The following is a 21,402-nucleotide window of genomic DNA, read 5'->3' as shown; positions in this document are numbered from 1 at the left end:
GAATGTGCAGTTCAGCTCATCACTTGTGTTGTTTGTGAAATAGGCAGGAGCAGTGCGATGCAGAGTGTGATGCAGAGTGTGATGCAGAGTGTGATGCAGAGTGTGATGCAGAGTGTGATGCAGAGTGTGATGCAGAGTGTGATGCAGAGTGTGATGCAGAGTGTGATGCAGAGTGTGATGCAGAGTCGTCTTTCTCATGAGATACACGTTCATTTACTGATCAGGCCTGATTATTAGAGCCAATAATGTGTTACAATATTCTTGGTTTTCAGGAAAAGAAACATTTCATTGGGAAAAAATATCTTAAAAAGGGACCAGAACAGTCAAATGTGGCCCACGTCTGAATGTCCCACAGATATGAAACACTGTGCAATAACTCAACCTCCTGGTGGATGTAGTCAGGCACATGTAAACTGCACAGTTTGGACCAAACATTTACAAAAACACTTTTCTCATAACGTTGCATGTTGAATAATACTGTAAAGGTGTGCAGAATAACTACCGGTAATCATCATGACCAGTGAAATAAATACATTTATTTTCAGTGACTCAACTTTTCAGTTGCATATTATCAATAAACTCTTCTTTGAATCGCCATTTAGTGGCCAAAATATGAAAAGGACCAAAATTAAAAAACAGAATCAAATAATATTATACATATTTACAGTAATCATAGCAAAGTGCATCTTAAACACTATCCACTTTAGTTTGACAGTTTTTCTTGGTTTCATATTTGACGTGTGTCCATTCTTCTCCCTCAATGTACGGCTCTTTGCCAGAGTTACGTTTTCTATGGGTAAAAGAATTAAAAAAGATAGTTAAATCTCTTTATCTTTTTCACTTATTTATAAAATGTTTGAATGTAAAAAATACTTACACTTTTATATAAACCACAGCTACTATTGCAACCAGAAAAACTGCTACAACTGATGTGATCACCACAGTTTTTTCTAAAACAGAAAGTGAGTGGATCAGCATAAGATTGGCAACTCAGGTGAAATGTTAATAAATACTTTAATTCTCATACTTCCTGAGGATCCCTGAGTACTGCCGACTCTCAAAGCCTTTTCAGCTTTACTGTCCGAGTGTGTGTCGACACTGGGCTGTGTAAACTCAGAGGAGAGAGAGAGATTGTGCTGGATGGTGGCAGAGGAGAGAAAGATAATGTGTGGGACTGTGGGCCGTGTCTCTGTGTCTGCATCTGTGAAACAATAAAAAGAAAACAATCTTCTGTCAGATTAAGGATTCATTTGATTGAAATTCCTGCTCTTTTGTTAACATTTAGTGCCTGTTTGGCTCTGTATAACAATGCTCTCTCTTTGATGTCTATAGTTCATTCTGAGTGTATTTCTTATTTACTACTAATTTTGTAGATAAGACATGGTTCTTAGATAAATGGTGTTGCTTTGTTTCATACCTGATTCATTGAAGCAAAAGACATCAAATTTCTTGGTAATTGGAGCTCTCCATCTGACCAAACCGGTCTGGTTCTGTCCACAGTTGACCTGTGCTGTTACACGAGGAACAACTGCCAAATGTTCATCAGTCCAACCAAACCTGAGAAAAAGAGAGAGAAAGAGAAAGGGAGGAGGGATTTGGAGGACTATTTTTACTGAAAACATGTTCAATATTGTACGGCCAATGAGGTTTTACCTGCATGTTTCTAATCCTCTGGTCAGGGCATTTATCACTTGTGATACTGAGGCGATGTTCACCCCCAGTGACTCACAGCGACTGCGAGCATCAGAGGCATTAAAAGCATAGTAGGGCTGATTCAAGCTGTTTACATAACTCACTTGGAAGACCCCAGCAACGCTATGGCCCAGTGGAGGAAAAACTTTACAACAAACAAAACAACAAATTAAACACTTTCAAAAATTGTTCTAATGCAACTGTGCATCCAGAAAGAATTGTTAAGATGACTTACATCTGATGTTTGGATCCAGATCGCAGACGCACAAACAGACTGATGCTGCAATTGAAAGTAACAGTAACACGTTCATATCTACTGAGAGCAAGCTACTGTGAAGGATGACAAGTGCGTGGTGGTTTGTCAGTCTGTAAGAGTAGCAGCAGGGTTAAATAGAGGTGGGCCTAATGGTGTGTGCATCCAATGCCAGAAAGAACAGGAAAGGGAAGAGGGAAGAACAATTCATAGGTCAGATAAAGAGCCATCATATGTTCTGCAACTAATACCTCAGGGACCAGTGACACATCTAATATGTCAACAGCAGCACCTCTACAGAATGTATGCACAGATAAACAACCAAAAAATATACACTGACCACTGATAACAACAAATTAGACTAAATTATTAAATTTCCAAGTCTACAAATACACAACTTGAAAATGCATAGAAATCTGTATCAGGTTTGGTAAGTGTCATCTGTTAAATTCATATTCTTTATGATAAAATATATGATTTTTTATATATATGATTTTTTTTTCCATGAGTTTATAAACATTTTTTAAGTTTATTGTCCACATAACCTTTGCTCTTTATTTACCTTTCTTAACTTAAATTTACTTTTTTCATGCGTGTCTCAAAACTACTTGACCAAGACATCTGTGAAGTGAAGCACAAGTTAAAATAAAATGTTTTAGATTGCAATGTGCACGTTTGTAGAGGGCAGAGGTATTCTTTTAGTTCCCATGAATCCCACGCCTGCTTTGATGAGTTTTGGCACAAAACCACATCCTCCAGGTTTAAAAAACACTGCCTAAGACCAAAGAGACCAGGAAGTGATGCAAAGAGCGCAAAGACTTGATTTGGGAATAAAATGTGATGGCCCGGAAATTATTAGTGGAGAACAACACACACCTGCACGTAATGTAAAATGTTGTGTTTTGTTTGTTATATAAGTCACACAATCTGACAAAATAGTTACACAATATTTTAAGGCACCTTTATTTTAAGGTGTGGTGTCAGAACATAATTATCACAAAAACTCAAAATTAGGCAAACTTGTGCTTAGATTAGGAGAGTATTTTGTCTTCTAGATTTTCCACATGAAAAACTATTTCTGTGATCTGAAAACAAAATCCAAAATAATTGAAATAACTACCACCCTCTTGTGTATTGCACCGTAGAACTAGGAATGTGCTTTTACAATGAATGCTTAAATATGAAATTACAAGGCAAAATAATTAAACATTATTATTATTATTATATTATCTAGTACTATTGATCAAATTAAATAGAACTGACATCTCAATATACTTTCTGAAGTCACATTATGGTGTCCTAATTTTACAAGTGAAAGGTTTTAGCAAGCGACACATTTAAATATACTTCAATCTCACTACAGAGTTGGTCCCTGGCGATTATCAGAAGGCGATCTGCAACTTTCCCATTTCAAAAAGGCTTCTCAGTCCATAAACTAGTTGTAAAAGTCACTTCTAGAAAACCATAGTTGAATTCAAGTGAGTCCATAAGTGTGGTGATATGATATCAAAAAGCTTTGGTTGTAGTACTCAGTCCATGTACTTGACCAGTCTGGTTATGTGTCATCACGGCGAGTGTAGTAGTTTTTGAAGAAGGAAAATATACTGATGACCAGGCACATTAGCAGAACAAACATTAAGACAACCAAAAGAAGCCGTTTGCTCCAAGAAACTCTGGGACAAAACCTCCCGAGACAATCAAAGATCTCCTCCATGCTCCTGAGAAGAGAAGAACCTGCTAAATACATTTGTCATTATAATGTTAGCTGCATTTAAAAGCATCATCTGCACCCACCTGTTTGGGGTGATCTTCTTCCCACTTTCTTCATCCTTATGTTTCACTTCCAGAGGTAGTATGTCTGAAACACTTTCCTCCTCAGCTTTCTCTTCTTGGGCTTTGATTTGCTTTAAGCCCTCTTGCAATCTGAGTTTTAAAATTTGACGTTAAACACTAGCCTCCCTATTGTGTTGAGATGATAAATAAAGCCTTAAATGTAGTGATTACTGTGAACTATTGTGAACTTACCCTTTATTGTAGGCCTCTTCCTCAATCTTCGCCTTGAGTTCGGCTCTGATCTCCGCTCTCAGCTCTTCTATGTTGACTGAAGGCTTGGCTGCCTCACTTTCCTGGTCTGGAGCACTTTTTCCACTGTATTGTTTCAAATAGGAAAGAACAGTCAACATTGAGCATCACTACACCAGCTTAGAGACGGCAGATGTTCATATTTGTAAGTGTCTTTCATCATTACAAAGTGTGGCATGATAGTATACAGCTTTATTGTAACATCAGATATTATCACAAGCCACAATTCTAATCTGATCTACACAGAAAAGCGTTTGCACGAGTTTAGAGTGTGCAGCATAGCAAAAAACGTGCCTCTAAATGAGCGTGATTTGCAAATGTTGATGCTGGGTGTTATTTCTCTCACAGCTCTATACAATAATCCTAATACAAATAGGAAAACAAGAGCCTTGGACTACCTGCTGCTTATCTCACACTTTAAAGCATTTCCAGACATACCCCAAATGTAATATTCACATAACAGTGGACGTAATGAGCAGTCTGCAGCTGAGAGGGTGAAAGCATTGAACATGACGTCGTAGTTGTGTCAAACAAACACAGAGGAAGATGAAGGCGGCACTTTGCACCTCTGTTTGTGCTTCTCTTAAGTTCTTTCAGCTTTAGTAAGGTTTATATTATGAGCAGGATATGACTCGAGACGTGCGCCTGGACTTTGTCAGAGTCTTAGACAAATGTTTGGATTAGCATCTTGCATAGCCCGTAAGAGTGTTTCGATTATTTTTATGCTTCCACGATTGTTTTTACCGTGGATAGTTTAAAACACATCCTGAAATTTACAAAACAAGCCAAAGGTCCCGGCGCAGAACAGTAAAGCGTTTGATAAGAAGCCGCTCAAGGACAACTGTTTTGAAGAATGAGAGGTGGGGCCTGAGAATGCCTCAATTACAAGCGTGTACATTTAACACAAGTCCATAAAACATACCATTCAGCTCCTGGTTGTGAGGTCTCTGTGGGTACGGAAGTGACTTTTGGATCATTGGCTTCACACTGGAAATACGAAAAATGTACCGTAATTAAATGATGAAGTTAGGGATGGAAGGATTATCAGTGTTACATTTCAAAAAGAGTAAAGACAAAGACACAAGCAGACAGAGAACACTAGATTTTAATACGACATGTAGGTGCATACTGTCATTTTTATAGGAACTTACATTGTGTATATAAATTTGTTTAGTTTATGTTGATAAGGGACATATACGATTTTTAACTGGCTGTAAAAATACATCGTTTGACATCATAAGTATCAAATTATAACATACTGAGAGCTCATAAAACTTCATCATCAGATTTTGCCTATGGTTCACCTTCAAGCGGTTCATTGCTGACTCAAACTTTATATAACCTTTTACTCTGTGGCTAACCTTCGTTTTGACATTTATTCAGTACTGGATATGTCACCAACTTACACAGTGAACAGGAAGACATACCAGGACAGGAAGTGCGGCACCGGCGGAGGGTCCCACGCTGGGGCCTGGTCCGGCTGTCGAGGGGTTCTGACCCGGGATGTTCAGCAGATTAAACTTCGGCACCACTGCCACGCTCACCCTGCGTCTGGGCAGCGCCTACGTAAGAGTGGTGCAAAGGAGACAGGACATGCAACTCTGTAAGCCAGAAGTATACGGCACAGGAACTAAGGATATGGAGTGTGTGGATAGAAAGACGCATCATAATGTGGCACTGATGAGGATAACAAGGCTATTAAAATGCCTTTCGCACTTCAATTATGTAACTTCAAATCAAATCAGGGTGGTATTATTTTTTTATCAGCGTGTAAAAGCTGATAAAAAAACACCTGAGCGAGTGGCAGCAGGTTATGTTTGTGCGCATTTTTCAACATCTCCCTTCTTCACTTTGTGGATCAATAAAGCTGATTTACTAATTTACCAAGTCTAATTTACTCATTTACTTGGTTTTATCATAAATATCTGTTGTAAAAACCTTGATACTCACTTTACCGAGTGTGACAGACATGGATCTTGATGACCGTGGAACTCCATCGTCTATGAAACAAAACAAATGTTACTTTTAACAGTTTTACATTGAAATAGTTTTAAAAAATATTCTAGTGATCCTTACCTCCAGTGTCTACAGAGCCCCCGTAACATCGATTAGAGTTCTGGTTTGCCAACTTTTTATACTCCATCAACTCAGCGTGGTCCTTCTCATAAGTTCTTTTCAGATTTTCAACGTATTGCATCATGACTTCTGTTGCCTTGTTCATACGCTTCTCCTGTAGGAACATAAAACTTACAAAATTGAAAGTCTAGACTGTCAGGACACTAGAACTTATTTTATACTCAAGCATTGTTATTTGACGTTTGGCATAGACACACTTGAGTCATATTTAAAACTTCCTAAAATTTACAAAACAAATAAACGTTGTGCTATAAATGCATCATAAACATACCATAAAATGTAAAGCGTTACCTGCCGAACTGCGCCCACTATCTCTGCGCGGCTGGACAGTCGTGTGGCCAGTCGATGCAGCACGGACACGGTTTCGATTAGACGCTGGTAGGCCTCACGCTGCTCCATGTTCTGCCATTGTGGTGATGTAACCTGGCACAAATACGAAACACATAAAATCATTGTTAGTAGAAAACCTCAGAAAGACAATTAACTTGGTAATAAAGTGTTTAGTACTGACAATCTCATGTAATCTCTGTGCAAATGTATTATTATTATTATTATGATGATGTGCTTATGAGATCTTTAAATTTGCAGTAACACAGTGTTTCTCAAACTGTGCAGACATCTTCCCTTGTTCAAATAAGTGCTCAGTTTAGAGTTAGTTTAATCCACGAGTTTGTCATGTTTGTGTAACCAGTACTTCTATTTTAGACCTGGTTTAAATACAGTGGAAATTCCAAGGACAAATATTTAATTTCATGATATTTGGTGGGAATTTTTTGAGAAGCACTGCATCATATTATTATTATTATTATTATTTCATGTTTTGTTCTGTGTATTTGTGCCTTATTTGACACGTCTCTTGCTGTTTTTGCTACTATAATTTAATTGATTTGATTTGTTTTTGTTATTAAATTGTAATGTGGGCTCTACTGTGTCCAGGTTATTTCCTTTGGGGATCAATAAGTCTAAGTTTAAAAAAAAAATAATCTTAATTTAGTGTAAAATGTCTCCTGTATTGTATGCTTATTAAAAAGCTTGTTACTAAGACAAGGTAAATATTGATATAGTTCCAGGAAACATTTTAGCGTGAGTAGTAGACACCATCCCTTTTACTATCAGCTGATTTCATGTTTTCGAAGACTGACCTTGAGGGCGTTTTTAAACTCCTCCAGTTCCTTCTCAGTGTCTTCCTCTGTCAGATTCCTCTCCCTTTCAGCCTGTTTGAGCCGCATCTCCAGAGTGTAGTTGTCATTGCGATAGGCCAGTGACAGCTGGACAAATGCATTCTGTGGGAAGGAAACGGACAGTGTTGTAGCCATAAAAGAGCAGATTAAGTGTTAAGACGACTGGACAGTGACTGCAGGCGACCAAGGTGACGAAGAAACTCTCCCACAGTAAAACACAGGCTCACACGGACTGGACTCGTGTCACTGAGGCTGTTCACAGATGGATATTAGTTAAGACTGAGCAGTTTGTTATATATTTTAATCGTGATTGCAGTTATTTCTCCAATCAATTACAAAACTCAAAGCAATCTGAGGTAGTTGAAGAGATGCCACTTTTTGAGTCTGAAGTAAAGTACATTTTTGATAGCAGATAAATATGTAAAAAAATAAATTAAAAAAATCACCTAAATCATTGTTTTTAAGTGACTTTTTTTCACCATGGAGGATTTAAAGGTAGATTATCTCATTTTTTTGGTGCTGATGGTGGGGGAGATGCTCTAAAGTATGACATTAACATTACCAATTTGACAAAGCATAATAATAATAATAATAATACTAATAATACTAATAATACTAATACTAATAATAATAATAATAATAATAATAATAATAATAATAATAATAATAATAATAATAAATAATGATAATATAATAAATAAATAATGATAATAATACTAATACTAATAATAAATATATAATGAATAAAAATAATAAAAATAAAAATAAATGTTGAATGTCACACTGTAGAACATTTCAGGCAAAACAATATCATCTCCATGGAGTCTGCGGTGTTCAAAGTGATGCTCTGAACGTGGGACATTGCAGAGAGGAAACATATGACCTCTGACTGTTCGACGTCCCCATGGGGCTGCAGCCTGAGCCCAACTACGTCACTCAATGTGTTTGTATGTTCTCCACAGGAAATCACTTGCAGTCTCTTTGGCCTGATCAGGGACAAAAAAGCACTTTCCTGTTGACAAAACACGGCCACAGCGAATGTAGTGTAATGAGGAATGCTGGCTGCTAAAGCAAGTCATTCAAAAGTCAGGGCTACGTGTGGCTGATGTTCAGTGACAAGTGAAAGTTCACATGTGCGGCTGTGTGCCAACAAATGTATTATCTTATTCAACATAACAAAATGGTTTTCTGTAAAATCAATTGTAAAACATTTGCACTTACCTCAACCTCCTTCTCCGTAAGCGGTGGAGCACTGTGGTAAAATAAATGAATAGAAAAAGATTAACAAACTACACAATTATATGCAGCAAAAAGATAAACATTTAAGTTCTCACCAGCCTGGTAAACCTCTGTGAAGTTTAAGTTTCCGCAGCATGACATCAGAAATATGTGGCGTGGCATCTGACTTCTCCTTAGTCTCATCACCACTGTTTACTGTTGGAGACACTGGAGGACCCCCTGAGTAATCAAAGTGGTTGAAATGCCTACTTAAGTAATGAAAACACTATGAATTTTTTGTTTGACATATGTTTGTGTTAGTCCTGTGCGTTTACTTAACCAAACTATGGCAGCGAGTTTCATATTTTTAAACACTGAGCTAGTAAGAAGTGTTATAACTACAAAACGCGTGTGGTTAGAGTTTAGATAAAGACGCATGATGGATAAGTACTTTGACCTAGTACAAACATTATTTAAGGAGATAAAAACCCATATTACACAATCAAAGTCATCATCATTATTCTCTTATTACCTCCTTGCTCATTTGCTCCCACTCCACCTACTGTTTCAACATGTAAATAGCACTGCTGGCTGCATATTTCCACTGCCAGTAAATGGGTGAATGAGGACAGAACATGATGATTCTGGTTCAGGAAGAGCACACCCTACAGTGTGCACTGTCTCACTCCACCATGAGGCCACAGGGCACATGACTGTTACCTTTTTCCTGTTCAGCAGCTTCACTCAGTTCAGGCAGCTTAGATATGCTCTGGTTTCGCATCAACTTGTGCTCCTGTGTAGGAAACAAAACGTGATATTTCTTTAAGGCTTCACATTACCAATAATTAACTAAAGAAACACTGGTAGATTTTAATTTTGGCTGCACATTTGCTCCCGCTGTCCACTTTAGTCAGTTGTTTTTGACCAACCTTTACCCAAAACTTTAGACTCCAACATTTCTGCTTACTACATTTTTGTTGTCTTTAACTGGGCTATTTAATAAACTATCTACAAAAACTTTACAGCTAACTTAACGTGGCTAGTAAACCTGATAGTTGGATGATTTCGACACAAGAAATGTTCAGGTGAGCAAAAATGTCAAGTCCTGAGTGTCTTACTTCTCTGAGTTTGGACAGTTTTTGGATGCTGACTGGCTGTAGCGGGACATCTTTGTAACCTGAGGATTTATTAACAGCAGAATCACAGGATTTGTCTGAGAAAGTGTCCTCTGCCGTAGGAGGGAAACTCGGTGCACCATTTATAGGCTTCAGACTGCCCACAGTGTCCCAGGATACAGCTCTCATAAGAGGAGGGAAGGCTCCGATGGTTTTGATCTCAGCTGTACAGGGGGCTTGCTGGGTTGGGGGTCTCGGGACAGGCTTCGCGACCCCCGTGGCTGGTGGTTGGTTCAGGTTTCTGCCTGGACTGGTCTCACCGTCGGATTTGGTGACTGTGGCAGGGCTTTTTGGTGGATCGCAGTTCTCTTTCGGAAAAGCAAAGCGTGGAGTTAATGTCCCAGACGACACTTTTCTCTTCTCTGCGGGTTTCCAGTCCAGCAGTGGTTTGGATCCCTTTGTTTACAGAAATACAGGCTTGAATTAGCACACTGTATACACATCTTGCGTATTGTATTGTGTATATAATTGAGGATGTATTCAGTGGTTTCAGATTTGTCTTTATAGGAACCATTACAAGGGCTTTTGACCATGTAATATTGGTTTGAATTGTAGAAAACTCACCTCATTGGCATGTGTTGTGCTAGGCTGTTCTCTTGGTAAAGGAACCTCCAGATGCTGTGGAAGAAAATCTGTGTTATTTAAACAGTGTAAAACAACTCGGGAACAATGAAGCTGTATAATGACATTACCTGAGCAAATACAGGACCTGCTTGGGTAAGATCAACTGGGCTAAAGCCTAAAAATAAATACAAAAATACACAAATTCACTTCTTATTCATGTTACCCATAGACAATATTGACACATCTCACTGAAGAACATACTAGCTTGAGGAGCCACAGTGAGAGAGTTGCTTCTGGAGGAGGAAGGGGAAGACGTAGGAGTTGGAGTAGGGGTTGGAGAAAGACCTGTTGGGTAAAAAAACATTTATAATCAACAATATAGTATATCTTCAATGACATTTTCTCTACTGACATCTCTCCTCTTATAGATATGTTAAGTAAGATTCCTGTTCTCCGTGTCTCCTGATATGAAGTAAAGATGTTCAAATGAAATACTGATATTGATTTATTCTTAATAATAAAAACCTTGTACATAATGGTTAAGTTTTTGTTGTCATTTTGTGTTTTGCTTCTCAAGCCGATGAAGCAGAACGAGCTTCTTCTTCTTTGTGTAATCGATGTAAAGGATGGCCTTACTCTATAAACTTCTTTTGCCTATTGTGTTTCAAGGGCCACCTCATCCTGTGCATTGTTGCTTTTACAAACATGTTGCTTGTCACTATATAATTTGGTCTCATTCTAACATCAGCACTTTGTTACCATTATGTTCTCTATACCTCTCCTATGTACGGAACTTATGCGATTTTACCTCTCCAGTATCTGATGTAACCGCCCTATTGTGTTGTAAAAATGTAACATGGTAGTGTGTCTCACGTGTGGGCGAGTCTGTGAGGCTGCTGCTGGAGCGACGCCCGCGGCGGGTCAGGAAGCGGTCGCTGGCTTTCTTCGCCTGATCCAAAAGCTCCAGGTTCTTTTTACGGTCCTCCTCTGACAGCGGCATCTCCGGCAGCGTGTCTTTCACCAGGTCAATTACATTACCTGTACTGTCTGAAACAACAAGGGTGCACCAAAGACGACTTAGCAAGACCTAAAACATTTCTAAAATAGCACAGAATTAAGTTTAAATGAAAAACTATTCAGAAAAAAAATCTAATTAATTATAACTGTTGCTGTTTCTTTACAGTATTTATATTAAGACTGCAGTGTGCCCTCTATTAATTTTCTGGTGGTGGTTCAACAACCTGTGGAGATGTTATTACTCTACTTAAAATATTCCACAATATGGCATTAGAATTATTTATGTATTTGCTCAGTTGCAGGTGTTTTTAATGCTCTAATGCCTTGAGAAACATGATTTCTTACTGTCTGAACGGGTCACTTCTCCACAGATCTGACCTGATGGTGTCACCTGCTTGTCTCCATAGAGATAGTCAGGTTTAATATCATACAGTGGAACCTTCAAGATATAGCAAGATCATCCCCATGGAGACAAGCAGGTGGTAGACCCTCCACCAGAAAAGTAACTTGTCGTAATCACCTTTAGACAGAGAAACTGTACAGCGAGTACTGAAACATAAAATCTGTGCTGTTGTGAAGCCATTAAGGAGGAAGAAGGATCAAATTCAAGGATTTTATGTGAACGGAGCCAAAATAATCAGATAATCAGGGCTGACTGAAGTTTTTTCTGGCTTTTGCAGTTTAGAAAAAAAACATCAAAAGTACTGAAAACATTTGAAATATGCGGGAGGACACTAATACAACACTGAATCATCTCGTGGGACAAGAATTACCAAACTTAGACTGTGAGGTGGTGCGGTGCCTCATGATTTAAGTGTAGAAAACCAAATCATAATATTGCTTTAGGCTCTTGGCGAGACTTAAATCATCAATGTACAAAGGAAAGGAAAATATAATAATAATGTAATCAGAGGTAAATTTTCAACTAATAAAAATGTTCCAGAGAATGTTAAAGAATAAGAACATACAGTAGGTTAAAAAACTGCATACCGACTGTGGTGATTGGCTCGCTCGATGACGTTCTAGCCACGCGTGTTCTTGGGCTATGTGGTCTGAAGGGAGTATACAAAACATTACACCATTTTGAGATTATTTTTGCAGGTTTGTTGAAGAAAATGCAGTCTGTGTTTCACATTACCTGGCCAGGTCAAGGGATCGTTCACTTTGAACAATCACTGTGGCCTGTTTTGGGAAGATGATGGTGGGAGTTCGACTGTCCCCTGGTGTGGACTAGAGAAATATATCAAATTTATGTTATTATTGTTATTAAGTGTTTGATTTAGATGTCTGAGAGTCTGAGAAAAATGTTAATCTTTTTGGGTCAGTCTGCTGGATACAGTTGGATAACACGATAATGAACTTTGTGTCTAATACATATTGTAAGATTCAACACTTGGGACTTATTTTGACTATTCTTATGCCATTTAATTGGTGAAGGGATACAGACAGCTATGGCAACCTCCCAACTTGTCAACATGTTGCCATCACCAGCTTCTTTCCTGTAATGTATGACCCATAAACTAAATTGGGTAAGGCCAAAGATTGTAACCATAGCAAACATTTGTACAAACAATATGTGCACAGAGAAGTTATTAATAGCAGCTTCAGTCATTTTGAATGTGGTCAGGGCAGTGTGGTTCATTAGGGAAGATTTAACCAGCTTGCACCAAGGGGATCTAAATTTAGAAATAGCAATGGCAAGTTAGAATCAAGATTGTGGTTAAAAGATGAACAGTGTGATCTCTATTACAAGATGTCATCAAATATTTCTGTTTCTGTTTATTTCAAATGCTGATTTTTGACTAAATTAGCGGACGTTCATTGTGCTATGTTTCTGCTAAAACAAAACAACTGCAGCACACTCACTGTACAGGGAGAGCTGGAGGAACTGTCCATCTCCTCAGGGGAGTCCTCCTCCTCCTCGGGCAGGGTGGGCATGCTGGGCAGCAGAGGGGGCCGTGAGCGGGTGTGGGGGAAGATGAAAAGTGAAGCAGGTGAGTTTTGGAGATGATCGCTATATTTGATGAGAGATCCCTGCCATAAATGGGTCTTTGCCTCCTCAGGCTGCAAACAAAAATGTATTATCGGTTAAACTTTTCACATACAAAAGATAATCATGATATATTATAGTTTTTGGGCTGTAGGAAACTGTAAATATATATATAAATTTACTCAGAACAACTATTAAAAAAATCATAATGGCAATGGCAGTATGAATACCACTGTGAGAACCTGAGAAAAACACATTATAAAATTTGCTGACAATGATATGACAAATACAAATAACAAAAAAATCACTAACCAATGACCATCCTACAAAAACATTCAGCTCACAAATTGTATATTACTTTTAATTGAGCCAACCAGACACTTTAAAAGAAAAACATTCACTGCACGCTTTGGTGTTCAGTGTCTGGGTAAACATGACAAGTTAGTGAAGACATATAGGCAGAAGTGAGACACGGAGGAGGAAATGGCTTATTTAAGCATCTCCCAGTGAGCAGCGAGGACACTTCCTGAGTGCATATTAGATCAGAAATGTCCAGCTCTCTCAGAATATTGCTGCGTGTATTATTGTAAGACTATAAATAAAGCGAGTATAAGCAAACCTCTACAAGTCAACACGTACAATTGAGGGATAAGTTATGTATAATCACTAGAAACATGGGCAACGTTAAACTTAATGGTTGAAGTTAAGATTAAAGCTGTGATTTGTAGTATACTTCCAATTATGTGGCAGATGTAGAACAGAGAGTGCAGAGCAGTATAGTACATGGACATAAACAGTGCACCTTGCCTCATGAGATAAATATCGCAGAGTAATTGTATCAGTTGCATTATTTCCTGTGGGAGAACAGACTGTATAAACCAGAATACAAAGAACAATGACTTCTTCTAAAGGCTTCTGTAAGATTAACAAACACTAGCAAACTCGGTGCCCTTCAACTACTTGAGTCCTCACGGCTGCCTGCGCTCCCAGATGCAGGGACCTGTGCCCTCCTCCCCTGCTCTGTTACATAAGCCTTGCTCGCTCATGCCAGATTTGTTTAAAATTTGGTTTGTGTGAAGCAGAAGAGGAAGTGGTGCCTACAAACCAATATAACAAGACAGGAGTGTGAGAAAAAGGAGCTGGGTGGAGATGCCGTCACAATAAAAGCACAGCGTATTAATAAACACAACTTTTAAAAGAATTATGCATTAGATGAGTTGTAGCTTGTTAAAATTAAAGCGGAAACTGATATCCCATGCAAACATCACCAGTTAACACCGCAATGTTATCATTAATAAACTGTATAACCTGGTAAACATCATAATCCTGATACAATCTACTCTATTCTCTAGTTGACATGCATATTACCTGGCTCCACCACTAGCGTAGAAAGACACACACACCAGTCTCTTTGCAGACAACCAACTTCCCAGCGCTTCAAACTTTCAATCTTTTGTACATAAAAAAATCCTGTTATATTCGGGTCTTCTCCTTCTTTCCTTCTCCCATCGTCCTCTCCGTTCCCTGTCTTTTTTCGGCAGCAGCGTCTCTTTCACTCTTGGGAGCTTTGACCATTTAAGGAGAAGGGCTCTGTATGCCTCTTTGGGCCGCTGGGCTGTGTGTGTGTATGTGTGTTCCCATGCTGCTACTCCACTAATCTCCCCTCAAAGTGAAGCGAGATGAAGATAACCAATGAAAAATCATGTTGTTTTGAGAATGAATGCTTTACTATGTTTATCAGGGAGTGGGAGATTATTTAAGGGGTTTTAAAAAGGGGCGTGTCTGTGCGGGATGATGAGATATTAAAGATAAGATCAGACGTGCGATGGGGCAGGCACTTCCTCAGACTCAAAGTTAATAAATGTTGACTAATCTGAATATTATTATGAGTTATGAGTTGTGTTGTACAAATCCACTCACAAGCCAGTATACCGGTACTCTTTATAACTAAATAAAGATTTCTGGAAGGGCATCGGGCACATAAACATAAAACAAAAAACATAAACAAAGAATTAAGGATAAATTACTTTGACATAGTAGCTCATAAAATATAAATAAACTGAAACATTTATTGAACAATTTTTGTACAATGAGATGCATAATAGTTAAAAAAAATGCTCTGAATGTTGATATGAACCATCCACAAATCAAAGCAAAACAAAGATTAAGATAGAAATTGTTTAAGATATAATAATTAAAGGTTACAGACGGCAACAGTAAATATCACGAGTAAAAACCGATGATGCTTGAAACCACAGCTACAAACAGTTAACAGAGTACCAAAGAAGCAAGCTGTGCAAATGTATTTTTCTTTTTTTGCACACAATCTTTAGTAAATATAATAGTCTCTTTAGCACCAGTCCAAAAACACAAGAGCAGTGTTCTTACCTTACAGCCGAGCTCACTTTGTTCTGTGTCACCTGTCAGAGCCAGAACAGAAAGCGTTGGTGAGTTAATTTGCATTTAACAGGACAGACATATGCAATGCAAATATCATGAAACTGTTAGACAGAAAACACAATGAGAAACGCTACAGTAGAGCGTACATGCACCTGGAATTGTTATGTTACTCCATGACAGTATTAACATGTTTAGCAGTGCATTCATAACTTGTTTCAGAGAGCATCATAAAAAATAAAAACGCTGCTAGCTCCATTACCACGGGCAACAATAACCTAGCAACCCTCCTGAACTGGTCGCAGGTCTGAGCCACCGCTGAAAGCTCTTGGCCCCAGGAAAGCCTATTGTGTTTCCTGGTTTAGGTGCTCTCACTCAAACGTAAAATGAAGACACAGATGTACAAAAACATGTATAAATCGACACTCAGGTAGCTATTGAACAAGCACTACTCAAACGCTTAAGGACGTTTTTCTTCGAGATGATTATGGTACAAAATGCTCTCATCGTATTAAAGATTCCATAGCACTCGTCCTTGTTTATCTGATTTAATTGTGGTGATTTCACTTTTTGGAGTCAAATTCTTTCATGCAATTCTAATTTTATAATGTACAGTATAATAAAGTACATTTGCAAGCTAATTTATCTTATACCACATGTTTATAATAAAATGGTGTGGTGGAATTTTATTTGGTTTTATGGAAGTAGATGGATTTGAAGCTGTTTTTAGCGGTTTTGCTTCAGAAAAATGGAATATACTCCAAAGAAAAGCAAAACTGGATACTTTGGTGACACAATCGCAATGTAATAATCTGGTAATGAACTCTTATAGACACACCTGCAACTATTTTTAATGTTTTATGTGGATTTGTATACTTTGTTTTTGCTTGTTTTTCTGCTTGTATTGTATTTTAAACAGCGCACTCATGAAAAAGAGAGTCCAAGTGATCTCATTGAGTTCCTCTGTATAAATAAAGATAAAGAAAAAAGAAAAACCCATAGATATTTGAAACTCGCAGCAGCACTAAAAGGTTCAATGTTTTTACTGGAATGTTAACATCACTTTGTGGGGAGTGGTTAAAAAGATGAAAGCCTCCACTCTGACAAACTTGAATGTTTTGCTTAAAGATTCCTGACATTTAGTGCAGAAGCATTACAGCAATTCTCTAAAAAGAAACCGGTGATATTGACAAAAATAATCAATATTTCTATTCAAAATGTGTTGAGTTTTAAGCATCAGACAAAGGAAAATTACCCACGAAAGAGCAGAAACATCACCTCATACACAAATTTGTTTCCATTTTTTCTCTATTTAAAGAACAATGTCAATATTCAAATGTATATAACTTCAAAACAACATTCACAACTTTATCTGTGATTCTATATACAAATCCAAACTCATATGCATTCTTCTCTCTTTGCTTCATTTGGTTAGTAAAAGCAAGCCTGCACAAACATGGCACCTCACAGTAAACTTTAGACAGAAACCAATAATAAACAAAGACGACACAGAGACGGCTTCTGTTTCTCCAGCTGAAGGTTTTCACTGCTTCTCAGTTTTTTGAAATATGTTATAATTATGTTTAAACACCACCATGGATATTAGTATATTCAATGTACTTTCAAAATATTAATATATCAAAGTGTTTTTGAATAAACTTCCTTTGCTTTTTGTCTCTGAGATGGTGCAACCGTTTGAATCCTATAATATAACAACTTGATATGATCAGGTTCTTTTTGATCCAACTCCATTTGTCCTGATTGGGACCGGCAAAAATAATACACTGACCCCTTGTGGTTGGATTTAACTAAACAACCTACCGTAATACAACAAAAGACAAAAATTTAAAAAACAGACCCTCCTTTGAGTACTTCAAACCCCTTCAGACATTCTGCAGACATTTTTATATCTAGTAGACACTATATGGGAAAATGTATGAATTACTTTCCATCCTAAATGTCCTACCATTCTCATTGAGCTGCTCCATGAGGTCAGGGGTCACAGAGGGGGCGTGGGGCACAGGCTGGGAGATGGGGTCAGTTTCTGTATCCTCCTCCATTTGAGCGGTGCTTGTCCAGTCAACACTGTCTGCTCTGGGATCAGGTGACTGTGAGGGACATGACGGGTCTTCCAAAACAGCCTACAAGTTTCAGACAAACATAAAAGGTCCTTCTGGATTGTAATTAATGTGATCACTACACATATAAACAAAGAAAATGGAAATACGGTCTTAAAAATGGTTAAAAATGCACTTTAGCTGTATATTTTGAGCCTCACATATACAGTATGTGCCATAGAAACCCAATTGGAGCAGGACTATAAAGGTACAGCTCTGTCCTGAAGATGGCCTGTTATAACATTTTGTACCACTAGATGAGGCTGTTCGTCAGTCAAGGAATGTGCCTCTGTCTGCTGTAGTGTATAAATCGAGTCTGGAAAAATAACTGAGCAAATGTCTGTGGTCAAACCAAACAGTTACATTATGATTATTAAACAAACGTTACGTAACAATTACTTACTGGTTGTGTTTGAGCTGAGATATTTGCCTCGAGATGGTCCAGCTGCCTCTCAGTGCTGGCGGTCCGACCCAGAGCCTCCTTCACCTTCTGTGTGATGCTCTCCATCCTTTGCTTGACCCGACTCACCCTCTGTTCGCTCTCCTGCACTCGCTTGGCCGTATCCAGGGCACTGTCCACCATGGCTTCCATCTTCTTCAGCGTCACCAACACTTGGTCTGCGGTCAGCTGAAGTTGGAGTTTTTCTTGTTGAGATGTTGGTTCACCTGTGACGTCCACAGGGTCCGTCTCCAGGGCTACATCCCTCCGCTGTTTACCAGGGGGCTCCAGCGGTACCTCCTCTGGCTCAGTGTTAGTGGCCTTGTCTACAGAGAGGACAGGGCTGCAGTGTTTTTGTTCATTGACCAGGTCTTGAGCAGATCTTAGTGAGGCTTGCAGGTGACAGACCTGCTCCCTCATATCAGTGATGGTCTGCTCTGCGGCTCTGAGCTTCGTCTGTGTTTGAGAGAGATCCTGGTTTGGAGTCACTTCGTTAGTTCCTCTTTTGGCCTTCTCTCCACTCAGAGCTTTCCACCAGTTGACCACAGCCACCTTCTTGGCCTGTTTCACAGTAGACTGATTCTCAGGATGACTTTGTTTTGACTCTTTGTCCCAGGCTCTCCAGTGCTCCTCCACTTTCTCGCCTTTCTCCTCCCACACGCACTTCTGCAGCTCCAGCTCCTGCAGCCTGAAACCACCACCATTGTTTTATAAACATCTCCATTGCACATGTTACCATGGAGCACTAAAGCTGCACTTATGGCAGATACAGAGGGGACACAGAGGATAGTAACTCTTTGACTTACATAAGAGATGCCTGTAAATACACTGACAAGACCAGACACTGTTTTATGAGTTAAAGTTTGCTTCTCAGAGCGGAGCTTAACATCAACCAAAGCCAGCCCATTACCATAAGAGGAGAGGTAAAATCTCACATACACATTGACGAGCTGCTGCTTGATGCTGGTCTGTTGCTGATGGCGATGAGCTAAAGGCCTATCTTGTGTTTCAACAAGAGCAGAGTCCTGTGTGTGACAAAAACACATGAGTGTAAGAGAATACCACAGTGTGACAGTAGATCATAATCTGTACACTGGTGCTGCGCTCACCCTGTCAGGACACTTATTCTGCAGAAGTTGGGATATTTCCGCAGTCTTGATCTTGTGGAGGATGTTTTGGATATCTTCACTGTGAAGGGCTGGGAGGCTGATATCGTCCAGAGTTTTGTGATGGTGCTAAAGCAGCAGTGATTTTAAAAAAAGACACATTCATGACAAAAAATACTAAGTAGTACCTGTTGTGTGTCCTGAATTTCACTCTTAATAGAGCGATGGTTTGGAGGCTCACGACTGTACAGACTATGTGAACTGATGCAGTGTCTGTCATATCTGAGAAACAGGACAAATATGTTATTATGATTATTATTATGATTATTATTGTTATGATTATTATTTTTAAAATACACAACGTAAGTAAAATGTTGTCTTTACACATTGTAGGATTACCTCAACAGAACCTGCTGTGAGTTATCATGTAATCTCATCAGCTCTGACTGTAAAGTCTGTAATGACATAAACAATATTCAGTATGGACCATATTGAAAACACAACTAACAAAGTGGAATATGTCAACAAACCTCAATGATGCTATGATTTTCGACATGAGAGTTCTTCATCTTATCCATTATAAAGTCTTTCTGAATTTAAAAATGTTTAGTTTAGTTAAATTATGTTACATAGGTGCTTTTGTGTTACAGAGTTGTACAAACCTTTGTCATCTCTTTATCTCTTGCTGTCAACATGACCAGGGTTTCCTCAAGTTCAGCCTGTTCATTATAAAAATATAAAAATATGTATATTTTGTAAAATATATAAACCAGTATATTTACTAATAAATCCCTATTTTGATACAATATAACAGGGTGAAAGTGACAATGACCCTACCCTGAGCTCAGAGTTGATCTTCATCAATTTGTTGATACTGTCTTCTGAACATGTCCTTTCAAACATTAGCTTCTCGTTCTTTGGAGAACAAAACAAGGTTTTATTTGCCTGCCTGAACAGAGCACTTAAACCAGAGTTTATAAGGCACAGCTGTGGACCGTATTATTGTAAAAGAAACAAAAAAAAAACAACTTACCTTGTCCTCCAGTCTCCTGATGTGCATTTTTAGGCATTCGACCTCTTTGTTCTGAGGAAAAAAAAAAAAAGTATTAAAAATTCTGCACAAACCATACTGAATAAATATTTCTTTAAACAAGAGGATAATGACTAGCTTGGTGCAGCTGCTTTGACTTCTGCTGGCTCGCTCCTGGGCTTCTTTGAATGCTTGACGCAGTTCTTCCAGTTCTTGTGTCAAAGATCTAGTCCTAACTGCAGACCGTTGGGCACTAAATATAAAAACAAAGCAGAACCAGTCGTGTACATACTGTTATAGAGTTGTTTATTGCTACATTTTGAGAGCAAAATATGTCCTCAGAAACAAGGAATAAAACGGTTTGCCTTGTGAGCTTTCCCCGCAGGTCTGTGACTTCCAGTGTGAGCTGCAGGTTGATATCTTCACACTGGGCCACTGTTCTTAACAGGCTGTTGTTCTGTTCACTCAGTTTACGGTGGGCCTGCTTTAATTCAGCCACTGTCTGTAGCAGGTCTTTTCCATCACCGCAGTTAGTGCTGCACCAAAAATCAAAATGTCCATATTGTTACAAATGGATATCAATTAAATTACAGATAACAACGTACTCTAACCATGTGCACGGGAGGTTTTCTGAAGAAGGACTTTTGCTTTGACATGAAGAAAAATCCAGCCCTGAAGAGAAACCACTTTGTTTAATACAGATTGGATCAAAGTTATAAACTCAATACACAAAGCTTACCATTTACAAGGTTTTGAGATGAGTCTGGCCAAGAGACCAGACTACTATCAACATCACAGCTGGAAAACAAAGAGAGAAGTTACTGGAAACATAAAAGCTTTTGTTGAACATGTAGCCCAAACTTTATTGTAGAGACAGTAAAACACCTGTCTTGACTGCACTGACTGATCCATTCCTTCATTTTGGAATGAAAGGTTTCTCTGCCCACAACGGGGTCCACAGAGCTGGGATCAAGGAGAAGCTGTAGAGCAGTGAGACGGTCTTGG

The 21,402-nt window shown here is 38.6% G+C and overlaps 3 protein-coding genes across 4 annotated transcripts; all 3 read right to left on the bottom strand.

The window, feature by feature from the left end:
- Positions 1 to 522: 522 nt before the first annotated feature.
- On the bottom strand, positions 523 to 2,039 carry lyve1a (lymphatic vessel endothelial hyaluronic receptor 1a). Its single transcript, XM_033989946.2, has 6 exons — positions 1,928 to 2,039; positions 1,654 to 1,837; positions 1,418 to 1,557; positions 1,028 to 1,201; positions 878 to 950; positions 523 to 790 (listed from the first exon to the last, which is right to left on the bottom strand). Exons 1-6 carry the CDS (start codon positions 2,001 to 2,003, stop codon positions 688 to 690), a joined length of 750 nt encoding a protein of 249 aa, XP_033845837.1. The 5' UTR covers positions 2,004 to 2,039; the 3' UTR covers positions 523 to 687.
- An 845-nt stretch (positions 2,040 to 2,884) lies between these two features.
- Positions 2,885 to 17,766, bottom strand: mrvi1 (murine retrovirus integration site 1 homolog). 2 transcript variants are annotated; one of them, XM_033984843.2, is made up of 22 exons: positions 17,651 to 17,766; positions 15,697 to 15,728; positions 13,185 to 13,382; positions 12,457 to 12,548; positions 12,309 to 12,370; positions 11,175 to 11,348; positions 10,563 to 10,646; positions 10,430 to 10,476; positions 10,302 to 10,355; positions 9,681 to 10,133; positions 9,283 to 9,355; positions 8,679 to 8,802; positions 8,566 to 8,596; positions 7,306 to 7,446; positions 6,455 to 6,586; positions 6,104 to 6,257; positions 5,978 to 6,027; positions 5,455 to 5,589; positions 4,950 to 5,014; positions 3,971 to 4,093; positions 3,740 to 3,868; positions 2,885 to 3,663 (listed from the first exon to the last, which is right to left on the bottom strand). In XM_033984843.2, the coding sequence occupies exons 1-22, from the start codon at positions 17,763 to 17,765 to the stop codon at positions 3,501 to 3,503; spliced, it is 2,631 nt and encodes an 876-aa protein (XP_033840734.2). In that variant the 5' UTR covers position 17,766; the 3' UTR covers positions 2,885 to 3,500. The 2 variants fall into 2 exon arrangements, with proteins under 2 accessions (XP_033840734.2, XP_033840725.1); XM_033984834.2 differs by lacking the exons at positions 15,697 to 15,728; positions 17,651 to 17,766 and adding an exon at positions 14,677 to 15,017.
- Positions 17,766 to 20,636, bottom strand: LOC117393909 (uncharacterized; the record flags this gene model as incomplete). Its single annotated transcript, XM_055232349.1, has 11 exons — positions 20,533 to 20,636; positions 20,401 to 20,451; positions 20,205 to 20,282; positions 20,030 to 20,086; positions 19,898 to 19,957; positions 19,767 to 19,822; positions 19,556 to 19,649; positions 19,371 to 19,496; positions 19,201 to 19,286; positions 18,226 to 18,949; positions 17,766 to 17,846 (listed from the first exon to the last, which is right to left on the bottom strand). Coding segments are annotated over exons 2-11 (1,389 nt in total), but the record flags the coding sequence as incomplete, so codon positions are not given.
- Between the last annotated feature and the right edge of the window lie 766 nt (positions 20,637 to 21,402).

Source organism: Periophthalmus magnuspinnatus, chromosome 3, assembly GCF_009829125.3.
Source record: "Periophthalmus magnuspinnatus isolate fPerMag1 chromosome 3, fPerMag1.2.pri, whole genome shotgun sequence".
NCBI classification, from domain to species: Eukaryota; Metazoa; Chordata; class Actinopteri; order Gobiiformes; family Gobiidae; genus Periophthalmus; species Periophthalmus magnuspinnatus.
Note: the sequence above shows the minus strand (reverse complement) of the source record. Positions and strands in the feature narration are given on the sequence as shown.